Source organism: Xiphophorus couchianus, unplaced genomic scaffold (assembly GCF_001444195.1).
Source record: "Xiphophorus couchianus unplaced genomic scaffold, X_couchianus-1.0 Scaffold1000102, whole genome shotgun sequence".
NCBI lineage: Eukaryota > Metazoa > Chordata > Actinopteri > Cyprinodontiformes > Poeciliidae > Xiphophorus > Xiphophorus couchianus.
Window position 1 is genome coordinate 644,015 of NW_020963015.1, and position 18,982 is coordinate 662,996.

Sequence of the window (18,982 nt, forward strand, 5' to 3'; positions counted from 1 at the left end):
AAGTGACACATTAGCTCCGCTATTAGCATTTTAATGGAGGAGTTCCCACTAAAACAGAAACAGATATTAATTAGGAACGTTTTTCAGAGACTGTCAGAATGGATCAAAATCTAAAATCTGAGTTTTACGTTTTTCAGAATTTTATCTAAACATCAAAAATAATGAAAAAAAGAGAGAAAACATTGATGACTCAGCAGCTTCCTCAGGTTTCTCTGGTTCTGTTGGTCACTTGTTGCTCTCGGCGTTCCACAGGGAGGAACTCTTGGTCCTCCATTTTTCCTCTATCATTAGAAAATCATATTTATTTTCACATTCCTGAAATGTCAATAAAACTGAATCTTCTTTTTGGTTCTGAAATTCTGAGTCGTTTTATTTTCTCAGCGATTATTGATTAATTGGATCATTTCTCTTTAGTCACATCGAGTTTATATTTGTTAAATGAAGATTTCCTGGTTTATTATCTCTGTTATTGATTCTTTGTAATCTTTTGAGAACTGATTTATTAGTTTGTTTGTTTTACCCCTCCAGGGGTATTTTGTGGCTCTAGTGTCCCTTATATGACAGCAGGCTGACAGGAAACGGGGAAGACATGCGGCAAATGGCGTCGGGTCCGGGAGTCGAACCCGCGACGGTCGCGGCCTCCAAATACGTTACGCCACCACGGCACGCCCTGATTTATTAGTTTTGACCGAACTGAACCTGCTTGGTTGGATTTTCTTGTTCCGAAGGTCCGAAGTTTCTGGACCTTAAATGAAAACAAAATGGCTGCAAAAAAAAAGTGCATAAAACTGTGATGGCTGTTGGTTTAGTTTTTGTTTCAGTGATTTATGTTTCAGCTGAGTGACAGAAAAATCTGTCAGAAATAACAGATTTAAAAACAGGGCGGGAGAGGAGAGAGAGAGAGAGAGAGAGAGAGAGAGAGAGAGAGAGAGAGAGAGAGAGAGAGAGAGAGAGAGAGAGAGAGAGAGAGAGAGAGAGAGAGAGAGAGAGAGTCCTGCCTCCTCGCGCCTCTTGGCTGCAGCTCGGCCAGTTTTGCGCACTCGGAGTTTTGCGCATCTGCTCGTCTTCACCCGCAGCAGCAGCAGCTCTTCCTGCTCAGATGTGACTCGGTCCGACTCGGGGCAGAACTTGTGATTCCTCTCCTCCTCCAGCTTCCCGCCTCTCCTCTCCTCTCCTCCGCCGCGCCGCGCCGCGCCGCCGGATGGATTGGTCGCTCTGGGTTTGATCGGGACTCGGTTCGGGACTCGGTTCGGGCTCTCCGCGGCTCCTCTGGATGTGAACAGCTTCGCGGAGCCCAGTCTGAGTGCGGCTGCTTTCCGGGGATCTGCTCGCTGTGATCCTCCTCAGCGCTGCGCCTTTTCCGCTTCTCCTGCGTTTGCGCCATGACTTCCAGCTATGCGCACGTAATGGACCGGCAGGCCGCCATTTCGAACCGTCTGGAGAGTCCCATCACGGCGAACCTGGACAACCTGCAGGCCAAGAAGAACTTCTCGGTGAGCCACCTGCTGGACCTGGAGGAGGCCGGGGAGATGGTGGGAACCCAGGCCGACGAGGGCGTCGGGGAGGCCGGGCGCAGCATGCTGGAGTCCCCGGGGCTGACCAGCGGCAGCGACACCACCCAGCAGGAGAGTAAGTGTGCGCAGATGGAGTCCGACTGTCAGCCGCAAACTAAACTCATCTGTTTTCATCACGTGCCCGCGGAGCCGCGCGCGCGCCCTGGCCATGCATCATCCTGACGGGCTCCCCGCAGCGCCGCCATTACTCCTCAGCCGCGCTTTGAAGTCCGCGCGGCGCGCTGGTGGACCCGGAGAGGGCGGGAGGCTCCGGGCCATAAATCTGCGCCGCTGACCTCAACCAGGCCGCATTTACGCTGCAGGTTTCCTCTGCAGACAAAAAACAACATAATAACTCAGAAAATATGAGTCACATGATGACGGAACGCCGCCTGATTGGCGCAGAGCTGCGGAGTTTTCCCTCAGTTCCCGTTAAAACTCTGATCAGGTGTTTATTTACTTCAGAGGGAGGAACTAGTTAAATGTTCCATCCTTCTGTGCGTAAAAAGCGCATTAAAGCGCCAGAACTTCCTCATGAAAGGCGCAAACCGCCGCGCCGCGCCGCGTCGCGCCGCTCGGCCTCCTCTGCGCCGCAGAAAGAGTAAATAAAGTGCTTCTCCTCCTCTCCGTTTGCGCCAGTTGATGAACCGCTTTGGGTTTTAATGGCTGTTTTTGTTATTTCTCTAAAGGGGGAAAAAGCGCAGAGCTGCGGCAGGAAGTGCGCGGGTCACGTCGTTAATTCACGCTTATTTTCAGCCTGTCAAACACTCTCACATGATCCGAGCCAATCATCTGTCATAATTAGCGCGCGTGTCCCACCACAGATCAGCCAATCAGAGCCGCTCTTCATTTCTGAAAGAAAAAAAATCTGAGGATTTTCATCATCAGCAAAATTAGAAAATTATTTATTGTTGCGGGATAAATTATGTTTTTTCAGATATTTTTACTTATAAATGCAACAGATGGAGGTTTTTAGGCCGTTTAAATAATTTAAACCTGTCATATAACTTCTGGTTCTGGTTCTGGTTCTGGTTCTGGATTGATGACAGGAGAAACTTTCACCGTCAGTTTTAATGACGCCATGCATCTCATGAAGATGAAGATGAGGATGAGGATGGCTTTGATTAAAGCTGCAGGTTTTTAACCAAAGTGCCGCTCAGCAGCTGCGTCATCAGGAAAACGACGCAAACGTTTCGGTTTTAATCTGAAATCCGTTCGGTCAGATTTTAATCCCATTTTCAAACGTTTGCAGCCAAAATTCAAACAACGACAAGAATATTTTAAATATCTTTTAAATTATATTTGTAATTGATTTATTCTCTTTTTCATTCTCGCGCACATTTTAACGCCAAACCAAAAGAAAAATGCGCATCAAAAAATATCAAATTAACACATTTTAATTCATTCAAACACATATTATTACTTATTTGTTATTTATTGCTATAATCTTTTTGTAAAAGAGACTAAAAGCTCATAAACCTCCATGTGGCAGATTGGACAGCCGCTCATTCAGCCGCTCATTCAGCCGCTCATTCTGCCGCTCATTCTGCCGCTCATTCTGCCGCTCATTCTGCCGCTCATTCAGCCGCTCATTCTGCCGCTCATTCTGCCGCTCATTCTGCCGCTCATTCTGCCGCTCATTCTGCCGCTCATTCTGCCGCTGCAGCGTCACTTTGCCGCACATCAAACCTCCGCTGAGTTTCAGCTGTAAACTGCGGAAATCAGAGGCAGGACGTTTATTTTTAGCTTTATTTGCGTTTTGTAGAAAAAAACAACAAGAATAAAAACTGAGAATTATAAGTAAAACTTTTTACCCCAAAATGAGAAAAAATAATAGAAGTAAAAATAAATTTCCTCCTTTTTCTGAACTGAAACAGTTTTAGATTTAATAAATAATGATTTTAAATTGTGTTTGTTACATTAGTTCGAGTTTCTGATGATTTTAAATGTCGATATTTTGTGTAAAACTGTTAAATTGAGCCAAAGGAAAATAAAATCTGTTTTTAGTTTCTGAACCCAGAAAAACAGTCAAATTAATTTCCTGTTGAATTATTTTAAAAATCTGCAAAACAGAATCAGAATTATATAAAACTGATTATTTCCTTTTAATTCAGATCTTAGTTATTTTTAGACATAATTTTACCCAAAATAATATTCATATTTTTATAGAACCTGAAAATTCTTAACTTTTTTATTTTAACTCCAGTTTTGTTGTAAATCAGGTGATTTTGGTTCAGATGAAACCTGCTGCTGGTTTTCCTTCACAGGAAAATGTTCTGATCCAGAAGTTCTGCAGAACCCGGCTGCCTGAAGGAAATGATGTTTTCATTTCTCTAATCTGTTGGTTTTCAGCGCAGGGGCCCCGGGCCCCCGGCCAGGGGTCACCAGATAAACCCCAGAGGTCAAAGTGTGATTAGCTGAAGGAAAACAAACCAGTTCAGTTTCATCTGGAGCCGATTGGACCAGATCAGAACCAGAACAGCAGCCACTAAATCAGGACCGAGAATGTTCCCTTACATCTATAATAATCAATATGCAGCTTTCTATTAAAGGTCAAAGGTCAGCGAGAAATTAATCACCTGACAGACAAAAACCACAGCAAATTTTAAAAAGAAAAAACAAAAAAAATATTTGAGTTTAATTTTGAAACAATGTTTGGAGAAAATGTTTTGGTTCTGATCCGTAAAGCGGTTCGGATCTAAACAGGAGTCTGAAGAGAGGTTCAGGTTCCTGAGGAAAATCCGTCATATGAAACTTTATCCTGCTAAAAGTTAAAACTTTATTCTGATTCAAATGAGAGGAAACCTGAAAACAACAAACCAACTCTGAGCTCGACTCGCCGACGACCTGCTGGGAAACAAACAGGCAGCCGATGACAGAGTGTGTGTGTGTGTGTGTGTGTGTGTGTGTGTGTGTGTGTGTGTGTGTGTGTTCCCTCTGAACTCATCAGTCTCTTTTCTCTAAAACTGCTTTGATATAATCAAAGTTTTCACTTATATCCTAATTAGTATAATTTATTTTACACTAAATTTGTGGTAAAAACCCAAAATGATTTAACATCAAAGTTTTTTAAGTTTATTTTTATGAACAAAACCAAACCTGAAATGTTTCTGAATAATCAGCCAAATAAACCAAATAAAATTGTTGGAAAAAAATGACAAAATGAAAAAAGAATTTTCCGAATTAAAATATTTTTCTAAATTCCTAATTTAGTTAAATCAGGTTTTTATTTCTAACAAAATACTTTAAATAAATTTTAATAATTTCTCGCTACATGAAGTTTATAATAATTTAAAAATTCCCGGCTGCAGCTCTTGGATACAAAAACGTAATAAATTTTAAATGTATTTATTTTATGAGTTTATAAACTTTTACAAATAAATATTTTACAGGATATTGTAAGAAGCTGATGGAGAATCAGCGGAAGTTCTGGAGGCTCTTCCTGTTGAGATCCGGTCAGTCCAGCTGCGTTTGGACCCGATGAACAGATTCGGTTCCGGTTCGGTTCGGTGAAGCGGTTCTGGGCCGCAGCTGGACGGGTTCCTTGTTCCGGGTTCCTGCCTGTTTGTAATTAAGACTCTTTACGCCGCGTCTCTGGTGAAAGTCTTGTTCTGTGGTTTTGTTGTGGAGCCGCAGGCTCCGGTTCCTCTGCAGGAACGTTCACAAGGAGATTCGGTTCGGTTCTGGAGGTTGTTTCATTTAACAGCGAATTAAGGCGAGTTTTATTTGTCTTATAGAAATAATGAGTCCGCTATAACAGCAGAGCAGGATCCTCTGGATCAGATTAAATCTGGTTCTGTTGCTTTAAATAAACATTTATGGATTCTTTTTTTTACCATCTAAAGAGCCGGTTCTCTTCTCGGTTCCGCTGAATAAAACCCGGTTTAATGTTTCACAACCTTTAGATAAAATACAACTTAGAATATTTGATAATCATCTGCAGGAAAAATAACTTTTAGGTTTTAAAATAAAAGAAAAACATAAACAGGAGATTTTTTTTATTGTTCATAAACCAACAAACACGTCACGTTCAGTGAAACAAAGCAGGAATTACTGCCATATTTTAAACATTATCAATGAATACAGTTTATTTGTACAACACAATTTGTCATAAAAACTCCAACATTGTGACGTCATCTGCAGGATCATCGCTGAACGTTCAGTTCCGTTTATTTCGGTTCTTTGTGATTCTGCTGAAGGAGAAAAGATGAAACAGATTTAAAATGATTTTAAATTCTTTTCGTTTTTGCTTCAAGTTGATCCGAAACATTTTGGGTGAGACGTTTGGAGGAATCCGAACCGAATCATTCTTCAGATACAGCAGGACAGGTTGCGGCTCAACCTGATCCGAGACGCTTGATGATCTCCATGGTAACCGTCTCTTCCTCCTCCTCCTCCTCCTCCTGCAGACGAGCAGATGAACACGGAGGAGAAGAAGAAGCGGAAGCAGCGCCGGAACCGGACCACCTTCAACAGCAGCCAGCTGCAGGCGCTGGAGCGGGTCTTCGAGCGGACGCACTACCCGGACGCCTTCGTCAGGGAGGACCTGGCCCGCCGGGTCAACCTCACCGAGGCCCGCGTCCAGGTGAGGCTTTTATTCTGAAATCACCGGTCTGGTTCGCTTTAACCCCCCCAAACCGCCCAGATAAATATATTTAGCTAATAACGCGGCTCAGTGGCTGAAAGTGATTAACATGTTTAGATTTGTCATCAGGGAAACGATAAGAGGTTTGTGGTTCATTAGAGACGCGGCCTGCCGCCACACCAGGTTTCTATCTTCTGCATGGATCTGGCGGTGTGTGTGTGTGTGTGTGTGTGTGTGTGTGTGTGTGTGTGTGTAATGATGTGTAATTTCCCCCGCGGCTCTGGCCATATCTCATCCTGACTCCATTAATGTTTAACTGCAGCTTCTGCAATTAATTAATCACAATTAATCCACAACTTTACCAACTATTTCAATTAAAAAGCCAATTTCCTGCAGAATTATGAGGAAAACAGGCATATGAGCTCAACAACAAAGATATTTATTCATTCTGAATCTGTTCTTCAGCCATCAGGTTTCCTGACGTTAGCGTTAGCTGCTACATGTTAGCATTGATGCTATTTTAATTTAGCATAGTTTCACTGTTAGGCTAACTCCTTTCAGCACAACGTGAATACAACAGATATTTGTTTTGTCCAATCAGATCGTTTAGAAGCAGAAAAGAAACTTCATCATGGCCGCTGTTAGCGGATGTAGCTGTGCGTCCGATTTACGGGCGTACCGGAAACGGTTCCAGTCGGAACCTTTGTTTGTATTAAAAGATATTAATTGCGTTAAGATTTTCAGACCTCTGTAATTAATTAACTGAGGATTTTTCCATCAGACATTAATTTAATTTGGCACTACTTTGTCAGCCAAATAACGCCTGGATTTCTACACTGTTGATGGTGGCTTTGCGGCGTATTCTTCCACCGATCAGTTGGACTGGAAATCTGGAATAATGCAGTTGCTGAGGCACTATTTTCTTAGGCAACTGTTGGAAAGATACATAACAAAATGTAGTTTCTTTTGTCTAAAAACAGATCAGTCTGAGTAAAATTATTAAAGATTTTAACACGGCTTTGTTTTTGTATTTGTCTCTTATTCTGGCTCCATTTTTGGTATCACTTTAAATGTTTCCTTTCGTTGCTCCGCGTTTTGTTTTGAGTTCAGTTGAACTTGTTGGAAATCAGAAAACTTCTCCTATTTCTGCTCCTGCTGGAGTTTGTTTGTCTGTGTGGAGATGAAGCTGGCGGCGGCGGCGAGGCGTCCTTCGGCTCAGGAAGCAGAGAAAATTAAATAAATATGTGACGTAAAAGTCAAGCAGTGAAACGTTTCTCCATGTTTTCTACAGAAATCCTCACACAAGCAGCTGCAGGACGTCCAACTCATAGAAAACTAGTCCTGCTCAGTGGAAGGATACGCAGAGAAACACTGATGTTTTCTGGATAACAAAATAGACCCTACACATTAATACAGATTTTTCTTAAAAATCTAAAACCAAATGAATCTCAAATAAATCTTATTTTTATCATTCTTACTCTGTTTCTGTTTAGGATCTATTTTCTCAGTCGTTTTGACGAACGTATTCTTCCACTGATCAGAAGATTTCATTTCAGACTCTGGGAATTATTCCTGTAAATATTTAAAATCTGTAGTTTTCCAGGTTTTTTCCGAGGTTTTCCTTTGAGCTGATGGTTTAATCCAGAACCGAGGGCGTTCTCCGGTTCCAGAAGACAGAGCAGGAATAAAGAAATAAGTCTTGTTAAAGTAGTGCGACCTGTAAATATGAGTAAATCTGTAGAAGGAGCAGCTGCTGAGGAACCTGATTGGTGGAAGGATACGTTGGTGGAAAAAAGATTTCATTGAATTTTATTTATCAATTAAATCCTGAATTTTTCCAAAATGTTTCAGTCGCCTGAGATGTTGAGGATTTTTACTCCTCTTCACTTTCACAACCGGTTGATATTTTAATCGTTTTAAACTGAATGATGTCATCGTTATGGGCTTATTTCCATGCTGACTCTCATCGTATCCTTCCACTGCTCAGACCGGATCTTCTCCTCTGTCTCAATTTGATTTTAAATGTTTTTTTCAGAGCCTTTATTTCAGAGAAACAACAGGAAAGGTGAAACTAAATCTGTGTGAAAATCTGACAGTTTTATCTGGAATTTAACTAAAAACAGAAACGGCGACCTGCACCTGATTGGTGGAGGGATACGTTGGTGGAATGAAGCTGAAAATCGCCCATTATCGAGCCGCACTGCGCTGACGGTGAACATCGTAATCGCTGAATCGGTTTGAATCGATGTGACTGGAGAATATTTGATTTGAAACTGAGAGTGATCAGGAACCCAACAGAACCAATTCCTCACATTTCTGATCACCTGCTGATCACATATTTATCACTTTTTGCTTAAATATTAGTGACAAAGTAAACAAGAGCAGAATATTTTTCTCCTTTTTTGCAGGCGTTTAGTGACGTTTACTGTAGAAATCTGGTTGCTCTCTCTGGTTTTAGTGTCAGATGTTTTCATATCAACACGTTTCCTCCTCTGAAAAATAAAACAAGCCCCTTAACGTTCCTGGTGGTTTCCAGAACCTTCCAGGCTTATTTTGTGAATTATTTTGACTTTTAAGCTCCAAATGTCAGGAGGGTTTTGTGACTCATTCGGCTGCAGCTGCAGCAATCGTGCGAAGAGCAAAACAGATTTTATAGGCGACGAACACATGTTGGGAAAACAGCTCTGCAGAAAACGTTCCTGCAACTGTTGTTCTAAACGCATTAAGGTTGCATCCAATAAAGCAGGAAAACAACCAGCCAGGCCTCCTGTTGGTCTGAAGCTGCAGATAAACTCTACCTCCTCTTGCACAGCTCACTGAAAGTTTTTCTTCTGCGGGGAAACGGAGGAAATGGTGATGTTGGCGCGAGCGGAGCTGCACATCTGTGATTAATGTGCAGAAATCCTTTGATAAAAGAGACTCATTCCAGAGGCTGTGCGTCAGCGAGGCCCTGTGAGCGCCGGCAGCTTCTAATAATGGATTTGATTTCACAGCAAGAAACAACATCCCGGCGCCCCCACTCCGCGCTTTGAGTCATCGCCGTACGCCGAGGACGGAGGCAGCCGGGCTGATGAAGAAACCTCCTCACATGTCATGATTTAAACTTCTACATGGCTCTGGTCTCTGCGGCTGAATCTAACTGCAGATAATGAGCAAAAACCCGGGAACCAGATATGAAAAGGCTGTTGTGTTCGGGCCAGGATCCGACCGGGCGCTGGGACTCCGTCTGGGCCGCTTGGCCTGCTGCTCCTTTCTTCTTTCTGCTCGTTTCTGAGCCGTTTTCTCCCATTGGAGCCAGAAAACGACTGGCTCAGCCTGAAACTACTGCAGAAAGTAAAAGATAGCCAGCGCTGTAACCCGGTGGGAAGACCTCAGGATGTTAGCTGCAGCATTTCATGCTAGTCCAGAGAATCTGGGAGAATTTCATGGACGAGTCGAGCTAGCAGCTCCTGAGAGCCTCCATCCATCATCTACACCCGCAGGGTGGAAACTCTTCCATTAATCTGCTAAGAGAGAGATAATGTTTCATTTAGTTCTTAGCAGTTTGCTAACTCTGAAAGTGTTTAGCACACTTAGCTTCCCCTAAATGAATTTGTCCAGATAAATCCTGATTTAGTTGGACGCTCTGTGAACCTTCAGCTGAATAAAGTTCAACATCTGAGTTGAAGTTTTGGTTATTAACTTTTAAGAATCCTTCACGTGGTTGAAAGTTTATATATTTATGCTCTTATTTTGAAGTGAGTAACGAAAAGTTCTGTTTCCTCTAAATACTGTGTTGCTGTAGCGCTTTAGCGTTAGCGGAGCTTTATGATTGGTGCTTTAGGGTGAGTGATGCTAACGTTTTAGCTACTTTTTAAGGGGTGACGGTGGTGCACATTTCCTGCCCTCCCAGATTTTATAGGATTCAAAGATAAAATGAAACTAAAGTTTATGTCAAAATGTCCAACTTGACTCCTGAAACTTCCCTGAAGTTGATCTTCTGATTGTAAAGATAAGCTGCTGAAAGAGGAAAGTCCTTAGTTTGGGATTTACAGAAAGTAACCGAGTTTCTAGAACTTTATCTTCTTCACTGAAAGTTTTCGGAACAATGATGAGAAAACAGCATTTTTTGAAAGTGTCAAGTCACGAAAAGTTTGAGTTATTTTTCAATTTATTTGCCTACAAGATGAAAGCAGAACATAGAAATATTGTGAGGATGTTTTTGAGCACTGATCCCAGTTTTATGTCATGGCTGCTGAGTTTTTGGGGCGGTCCAACCAGCCGTTTTGCTCATGGTCGGCTTGCCAGGCGCGGTTGTTCTCACTCCTCGTGTCTTTGTGTCGTTGCAGGTCTGGTTCCAGAACAGGAGAGCCAAGTTTCGCAGGAATGAGCGAGCCATGCTGGCCAGCAAAAACGCCTCTCTGCTCAAGTCTTACTCAGGAGAAGTCACGGCGGTGGAGCAGCCCATCGTGCCACGCCCCGCGCCGCGCCCCAACGACTACCTGTCCTGGGGCAGCGCTGCCCCCTACAGGTCAGTCTGCTTCTTCAACACGAGCCAACCCAAAGCTGGGATACTTCCCTGGTGCTGACCTTCAGTACGCTGCAGTTAAAAACTAAATCAGAGGCTTTATCTTTGCAGCTAGTTGTCGTAAACCCTAACATGGTTTGTTTATTGGACTTTAAGCATCCAAACAGTTGGAGAGATTTAATAAAATGCAAACTGACAGGGATGCTAATTGAACGATTTTTACGCTCTTGTTGGATTTTGAGGTCTTTACTGTTGAGAAACCTCTTTTATATCCGACTTACCTCATCAGACAGAACCGGACGATCTCAACAGGGATCCAGATATATTCTGTTAGCCGGCAGCTTGTCTCAAGCTAACTCTGGAGTTTAACTGGGACACACAGAAAGCTCCCAGTCTGACCAGTGATCAACCAAAGGTAATGCCAGTACAACCAGGATTCAGCAATGAGAAAATGACGACGCCTTTATTAGTTCTGAAGGTTTGAACTTCAGAATTCAACATGGCTGCTGCATGAATCCAAAAGTCATCAGCTGCAGCAACAAGCTGCTTCACTTCATGGTTTTTATCACTAAATCATGTGTTGATGCTGAGTTTGAAAGCATAAATGCTCATGAATGCGGTTGTGTGTAAATTTTTTTTTTTTACCCCTCCAGGGTGTTTTGTGGCTCTAGTGTCCCTTAAATGACAGCAGGCTGACAGGAAACAGGGAAGGAGAGGGGGGAAGACATGCGGCAAATGTCGTCGGGTCCGGGAGTCGAACCCGCGACGGCCGCGTCGAGGACTGAAGGCCTCCAAATACGGGTCGGGCTAACCGCTACGCCACCATGGCACGCCCCGTGTGTAAATTAATGTCCGTCCCACATCAGCAGCTTCGGCAGCCGCTGTTTTGGTAGAAACTGCTGACGCTGCACATTTTCTGAACAGACAAAACTTTCCTGTCCTCATTTTCTGTAAATTAGGAACATAGCATCATTTTTCTTCATGCTTTATTCAGAATATAAAGAGTTGTGGAAAAAATAGTGATTGCAGACGCTGTGGTTTTATTTGAACACCACTGTGTGCTGCTGTTAGCATGCTAAGGCGGCTAAAGACAGTTAGCCTGGTTACTGTGCATAAAAAACAGAAAAAATATTTTTAATCCTCAAAGGAAATCTGTTTAAATCTGATTGGATTTGATGGATCAATAAATATATGAGCTAACTGTTAGCATTAGAATATCATCCATGTTTGGCTACTAGCATATTATTGCTAATTAGCTTAACGGCTAAATTGATCTCTATTTTCTTCATAATAAATTTTGTTTCCAGCAACTGAGAAATATTTGATGAAGCAAAATGAAAACTTCAGTTAGTTTTAATAATTTTTAAAAATATTTTCTAGGTATGTGGGGATAAAACCTTTTTTTGTTCTGGAGGTCTGTGGAGAAACGTTAAAGATTTCATGATCCAGTTTTGAGTTCACAGTGTGTTTGTTAGCAAAAAATGTAAGAAGTGCTTTTCCTTTGAACAGCACCACATGTTGCTGTTAGCTCAATAAAATGGCTGCAGACAGTTAGCCTGTTAGCCTGTTAGCTTGTTAGCCTGGACACAGAGTTTAAAGTGAGGAAAAATCTACTATTTTCAATCTTCAAGTAAAATCTGATTAAATCCAGTTTGATGTGATCTCCAAGTTCAATCTTTTAGAGTAAATACATTAGCTAACAATTAGCCTTACAGCCTCATCAATGCTTTGGCTAGTACCATGTTATTGTTACTAGCTTAGCGGCTAAGTTAATCTGGCTAACTAAATGCAACATTTCCAGGAACAGAGAAAGATTTGATAAAACAAAATAAAAACTTTAGTTTGTTCCAGTAATTTTATAAACGTTGCAACAATAAAACATTTTCTTTGCTCAGGTCTGAGAGTGAAAGTAAAGTTAGAAACCAGTTTTGGTCTGATGAGTCTTAAACGTCACATTGTGTGTAAAGGAATTGGAAAAGTTTTGTGTGTTTTCTTATCAAGCGTCGCTGCAGGAGTCAGAGAAATATGAGGCATGAAGAAGTTCAGTAAATGTTCTGTAGAACATCTTGGTGCTGGTTCTGTAGAACATCTCTGGGCTGAAGAGGCTGAGCTGATGCTTCAGAAGCGGCGCGGCGGCGTCTGGCTCTGTTATGGTTTCATTTCCTCCCGCCGCCTGAACTTGCTCCTCATTCCTCCTCAGCGTCTTCATCTCCTCTGATCCGCCTCAACCAGCTGCAGCTCACAGAAACTATTTCTATAAAACCTGTTTCTGCCGTTAACATCGTGACTCTTTAATGTGCAGGAAGAGACTCAGCGCTACTGAAGAACCAAACGCTTTAACTTCATCTGAAACAGATTGTAAACTTTATTCATTGGTTCATTTTTTAACAAAGTTAATAAAGATTAACAGAAAAAAGAGTCACCTGCATGTCGTCTAACAGTTTCTAGCTGAAATTCAGTCCAGATGTTACAACATTACGGCCAGAGTAGGAGAATATTTCTGTAAATAGCGAGAAGAAATGTAGAATATTAGGATAAATATTCAGTGAATGTTCACCGACTGAGAGGCTTCAACATCATTCTGCTGTTAAATGTTTCCTCTCCAAGCCCTGCAGATAGAGCCAGTTCTGATCCGGTTCTGATCCGATTCTGGTCCGGTTCTGGTCCGGTTCTGGTTCTGATCTGTTTCTGGTCCGGTTCTGGTCCGGTTGTGAAAGTGAAGAGGAGTAAAAATCCTCAACATCTCAGGCGACTGAAACATTTTGGAAAAATTCAGGATTTAATTGATAAATAAAATTCAATGAAATCTTTTTTCCACCAACGTATCCTTCCACCAATCAGGTTCCTCAGCAGCTGCTCCTTCTACAGATTTACTCATATTTACAGGTCGCACTACTTTAACAAGACTTATTTCTTTATTCCTGCTCTGTCTTCTGGAACCGGAGAACGCCCTCGGTTCTGGATTAAACCATCAGCTCAAAGGAAAACCTCGGAAAAAACCTGGAAAACTACAGATTTTAAATATTTACAGGAATAATTCCCAGAGTCTGAAATGAAATCTTCTGATCAGTGGAAGAATACGTTCGTCAAAACGACTGAGAAAATAGATCCTAAACAGAAACAGAGTAAGAATGATAAAAATAAGATTTATTTGAGATTCATTTGGTTTTAGATTTTTAAGAAAAATCTGTATTAATGTGTAGGGTCTATTTTGTTATCCAGAAAACATCAGTGTTTCTCTGCGTATCCTTCCACTGAGCAGGACTAGTTTTCTATGAGTTGGACGTCCTGCAGCTGCTTGTGTGAGGATTTCTGTAGAAAACATGGAGAAACGTTTCACTGCTTGACTTTTACGTCACATATTTATTTAATTTTCTCTGCTTCCTGAGCCGAAGGACGCCTCGCCGCCGCCGCCGCCGCCAGCTTCATCTCCACACAGACAAACGGCTCGTCTTCACTCTGCTGGATCGTCAGATCCAGTTTCTCTCTGTTGTTTGTGGATCATAAATCAGGACCAGAACCGGGACCGGTTCCTTCCCGCTCCAGAATAATTGCGTTCAATGTAAACATCTCTCTCTCTCTGCGCGTGTCGGGGCGATCGGGCCTGACGAGGTGATAATGTGAAAACAAAGCGTGTTAAATCCAGCGGCGACCCCGTGACCCCGCTCTGCCGCCTCACAGCTCTTTTGCTGCTCTGGTTTCGCTGCTGGTGATTTACAGTAACCTGTTATGAAGCAGCCTGACATGTTGAGGCTCCGGCTGTGAGCAGTTTCATCGAGCGGTTTCATCGAGCGGTTTCATCGAACGGTTTCATCGAACGGTTTCATCGAGAGGTTTCATCGAGAGGTTTCATCGAGAGGTTTCATCGAACGGTTTCATCGAACGGTTTCATCGAGCGGTTTCATCGAGCGGTTTCATCGAGCGGTTGGTTTCATCGAACGGTTTCATCGAACGGTTTCATCGAGCGGTTTCATCGAGCGGTTTCATCGAGAGGTTTCATCGAGAGGTTTCATCGAGAGGTTTCATCGAGCGGTTTCATCGAGCGGTTTCATCGAACGGTTTCATCGAGAGGTTTTATCGAACGGTTTCATCGAATGGTTTCATCGAGCGGTTTCATCGAGCGGTTGGTTTCATCGAATGGTTTCATCGAGCGGTTTCATCGAGCGGTTGGTTTCATCGAACGGTTTCATCGAGCGGTTTCATCGAGCGGTTTCATCGAGAGGTTTCATCGAGAGGTTTCATCGAGCGGTTTCATCGAGCGGTTTCATCGAGCGGTTTCATCGAGCGGTTGGTTTCATCGAACGGTTTCATCGAGAGGTTTCATCGAGAGGTTTCATCGAACGGTTTCATCGAGCGGTTTCATCGAACGGTTTCATCGAACGGTTTCATCGAGCGGTTTCATCGAACGGTTTCATCGAGAGGTTTCATCGAACGGTTTCATCGAGAGGTTTCATCGAGAGGTTTCATCGAGAGGTTTCATCGAGCGGTTTCATCGAGCGGTTTCATCGAACGGTTTCATCGAACGGTTTCATCGAGCGGTTTCATCGAACGGTTTCATCGAGAGGTTTCATCGAACGGTTTCATCGAGAGGTTTCATCGAGAGGTTTCATCGAGAGGTTTCATCGAGCGGTTTCATCGAACGGTTTCATCGAGCGGTTTCATCGAACGGTTTCATCGAGAGGTTTCATCGAACGGTTTCATCGAACGGTTTCATCGAGCGGTTTCATCGAACGGTTTCATCGAGAGGTTTCATCGAGCGGTTTCATCGAACGGTTTCATCGAACGGTTTCATCGAGCGGTTTCATCGAGAGGTTTCATCGAGAGGTTTCATCGAGAGGTTTCATCGAGCGGTTTCATCGAGCGGTTTCATCGAACGGTTTCATCGAGAGGTTTTATCGAACGGTTTCATCGAATGGTTTCATCGAGCGGTTTCATGGAGCGGTTGGTTTCATCGAATGGTTTCATCGAGCGGTTTCATCGAGCGGTTGGTTTCATCGAACGGTTTCATCGAGCGGTTTCATCGAGCGGTTTCATCGAGAGGTTTCATCGAGAGGTTTCATCGAGCGGTTTCATCGAGCGGTTTCATCGAACGGTTTCATCGAGAGGTTTCATCGAACGGTTTCATCGAGCGGTTTCATCGAACGGTTTCATCGAGCGGTTTCATCGAGCGGTTTCATCGAGAGGTTTCATCGAGAGGTTTCATCGAGCGGTTTCATCGAGCGGTTTCATCGAGAGGTTTTATCGAGCGGTTGGTTTCATCGAACGGTTTCGAGAGGTTTCATCGAGAGGTTTCATCGAACGGTTTCATCGAGCGGTTTCATCGAACGGTTTCATCGAACGGTTTCATCGAGCGGTTTCATCGAACGGTTTCATCGAGAGGTTTCATCGAACGGTTTCATCGAGAGGTTTCATCGAGAGGTTTCATCGAGAGGTTTCATCGAGAGGTTTCATCGAGCGGTTTCATCGAGCGGTTTCATCGAACGGTTTCATCGAACGGTTTCATCGAGCGGTTTCATCGAACGGTTTCATCGAGAGGTTTCATCGAACGGTTTCATCGAGAGGTTTCATCGAGAGGTTTCATCGAGAGGTTTCATCGAGAGGTTTCATCGAACGGTTTCATCGAGAGGTTTCATCGAGCGGTTTCATCGAGCGGTTTCATCGAGAGGTTTCATCGAACGGTTTCATCGAACGGTTTCATCGAGCGGTTTCATCGAACGGTTTCATCGAGAGGTTTCATCGAACGGTTTCATCGAGAGGTTTCATCGAGAGGTTTCATCGAGAGGTTTCATCGAACGGTTTCATCGAGCGGTTGGTTTCATCGAGCGGTTGGTTTCATCGAACCCAGGATTCTCCTGCGGCGGACCGGAGCGACGCCGTCAGGGAACCAGCCTGCTGCTGTACGAAGTGAACCTGCAGGAGAGAGGTTCTAACAATGCAGTGGGAGTTGCCATAGTAACCACGGTTGCCATGGCAACTCCCACCCTGTCCCATGGAGCAGCAGCTAGCTGGAGACCAGATCACCTTAAATGCAGTTTTTCTACTTTTTTGCTTTTTTCTCTGTCTAAAAGTGAAAGTAACTATATGAATTTTTTTCCTGTTAATTTTATCTTTTTGTTGCATCTTTTAATCTCAAAGATCAAAAAAACAAAATAAATAAATAACATTGTAGAAACACAAGCCTAGATCCAACCTGAACAAACCTGACCATGATTTTCTTTTTTTTTTCTTCACTAAAATAGATTTTAAAGAAAAACAAAAAATAAAAATATCTCAGGGAATTTATAAATGAATACAATTTCTTGCTAACGTCACCAACCAGTTTTAAACCAGTCAGTAACTTCAGTCCTTCTGAAGAGCTGAGATACCAGAAAATCAGTTTTACGTTTTGAAATCAGATCTTTGACTAACCGGAAAATTCAGGAAATGCAGGGCGGGAATCGTCATAGTAACCACGGTTGCTATGGCGATTGTCCCACGGTTAGAATAATCCACACTTCAAACCGTCACTAGGAGAGTTTAGAGTTTATTTGATATGAATCGTTTCTGTCTCCATTAGATAATTATTGATTTAATGTGTTTTTCATGAAAATTGTTTTTATAATTTCGAGAAGTGAAATGATTGTTAAACTGAGAACCAATCAGAGCTGAGGTCTGACGGCGGTGAAGGAGAATCAAGATGGAGAACAATGTCAGGGTGAAGACGATGATGAAGATAAAAACTGAGGAAAAAACTTTCTAAATGTCAAACAAAAATAGTCAGAATCTGAAGTTAGTGAATTTTATCTATGATTGTTCAGTGATGGGCAGCCATGGCTAAAAGGCTAGCTGTGCTAACCATGAAGTGCTAATCATAAACATTAGTACTGCTAATGCTAATGCGCTAAAACACAGTATTTAGCAGAAGCTAATGCTAAAGAGCTAAGTTCAATTCAAATTAAATCTGACCTTGAAAGACTCCAAAACTGATCAATGAATTTAATTTCAACGTTATAATTTACATTTTCTATAAATGTTGTATTCGTTGTATTTTGTGTCTTTTTTGTTTGTTTGTTTTGTTTCTGTATGAAGCTAAATTCCTGGATTATTGCATCATCCCAATAAAAGCTCCTAATGGTTCTGCTTTGAAACTGATCCTGTTTGTGGTTTTTGTATTGATCTTTTATTCTAAGAAACTTGAAGGAGTTTTTGATTTTTGATGAAGAAAGCGTCTCGGATCATGAGCTAACTGGTTAGACTGGGCGTTGAGCCGCTCTTCTGGTTTCAGTCTGTGAATGTTGGATTTGGGCCGCGTGTCGGCGACAGTAACGTTTGGTTGCGTCTCTCCGCAGCGCCATGGCGACCTACCCGCCCACCTGCTCCAACACCAACACGTCCCAGGGCATGAACATGGCCAACAGCATCGCCAACCTGCGGCTCAAAGCCAAGGAGTACAGCTTGAACCAGGTTCCCACGGTCAACTGAGCCGCCGCCGCCGGACAGGACAGGAAACGGCGACGCCCCGGGGCCAGGGCGGGGCTTCTAACCTGAGGTGACTTTACTTCCTCCTGAGGTTCTCTGAACTCTGAAGGACTTCCTGAGCGGATTTAGCGTCGAGCGTCTGGCTTCGACTGAGACTCGGACCCGGACCGTTTGGAATCCCCCGTTTTCCTTTTTCTTCTTTTTTAAACGTTGCGGATAAAAACCAAAAGTGGGAGCAGCCAACCAAACACTTTGTCATTTACTCAATATTTTTTTAAAAACATGTTTTTTCTCCATGTTATACCACTGAAAAGCCGCTTCAGTGCATTCTGACCTACATGTTATATAGTCCAGTATAAAGTTAATGTATTTCTGAAGCCAAACCAGTAGATAATTTCCTATGATATACTTTATTTGTAACAGAACCTTGTATATGAATAAAAACAGCATTTCAAGCAACCCAAGCAGGTTCCAGCTGGAGGATTTGTCACGTTTGTGCAGCAGAAATCAGATTTTTGTTGTTGTTTTTTTACAGTGCAGTCTAACTTAAATCACACTTCAGACACTGTGTGAAATAAAGTCTGTTTATAGCCGGGGCCATTTGGAAAGCAAACCTGATCGCGGCGCTCATGCTCGGCCCATAAAGGAGAGATTTATCACCAGAGAACAGAAAAACTCGAGCTGCTCATGCTTTCTGTCCGGAGTGTTTTCTTTCCCAGATTAGAAAAGCCTGAAGTTTCCATCTTTAAAAACCGAATATTTACGAGGAGGGAAGTCCTCTCCTTAATGCAGAGGGGCCCCGGGGCCTCGTTTGCTCCACGGCTCGCCGTTTCTTCTTCGCGACCCCTGGTGACCCTCGGCACGGACCAACACATGTCC

General features: G+C 42.9%; 2 protein-coding genes across 2 annotated transcripts; both read left to right on the top strand.

Annotated features, from left to right (window-relative positions):
* Window positions 1-948: 948 nt before the first annotated feature.
* Window positions 949-18,567, top strand: prrx1b (paired related homeobox 1b). The gene is made up of 4 exons (XM_028011967.1): window positions 949-1,629; window positions 5,963-6,138; window positions 10,467-10,648; window positions 17,974-18,567. Exons 1-4 carry the CDS (start codon window positions 1,383-1,385, stop codon window positions 18,104-18,106), a joined length of 738 nt encoding a protein of 245 aa, XP_027867768.1. The 5' UTR covers window positions 949-1,382; the 3' UTR covers window positions 18,107-18,567.
* Window positions 11,382-17,365, top strand: LOC114141388 (uncharacterized). Its single transcript, XM_028011916.1, has 4 exons — window positions 11,382-14,936; window positions 15,262-15,443; window positions 15,483-15,867; window positions 16,090-17,365. Exons 1-4 carry the CDS (start codon window positions 14,783-14,785, stop codon window positions 16,551-16,553), a joined length of 1,185 nt encoding a protein of 394 aa, XP_027867717.1. The 5' UTR covers window positions 11,382-14,782; the 3' UTR covers window positions 16,554-17,365.
* Window positions 18,568-18,982: the final 415 nt, after the last annotated feature.

Bases quoted from the DNA above. Each gene is read 5' to 3' on its own strand.
- prrx1b (XM_028011967.1), top strand. From the start codon at position 1,383: ATGACTTCCAGCTATGCGCACGTAATGGACCGGCAGGCCGCCATTTCG. The intron at 1,630-5,962 runs GTAAGTGTGCGC...CTCCTCCTGCAG, and splicing joins CGACACCACCCAGCAGGAGA to ACGAGCAGATGAACACGGAG. The intron at 10,649-17,973 runs GTCAGTCTGCTT...GTCTCTCCGCAG, and splicing joins GGCAGCGCTGCCCCCTACAG to CGCCATGGCGACCTACCCGC.
- LOC114141388 (XM_028011916.1), top strand. From the start codon at position 14,783: ATGGTTTCATCGAGCGGTTTCATCGAGCGGTTGGTTTCATCGAACGGT. The intron at 15,444-15,482 runs GTTTCATCGAGA...TTTCATCGAGAG, and splicing joins TCGAACGGTTTCATCGAGCG to GTTTCATCGAGCGGTTTCAT. The intron at 15,868-16,089 runs GTTTCATCGAGA...TTTCATCGAGAG, and splicing joins TCGAGCGGTTTCATCGAGCG to GTTTCATCGAGCGGTTTCAT.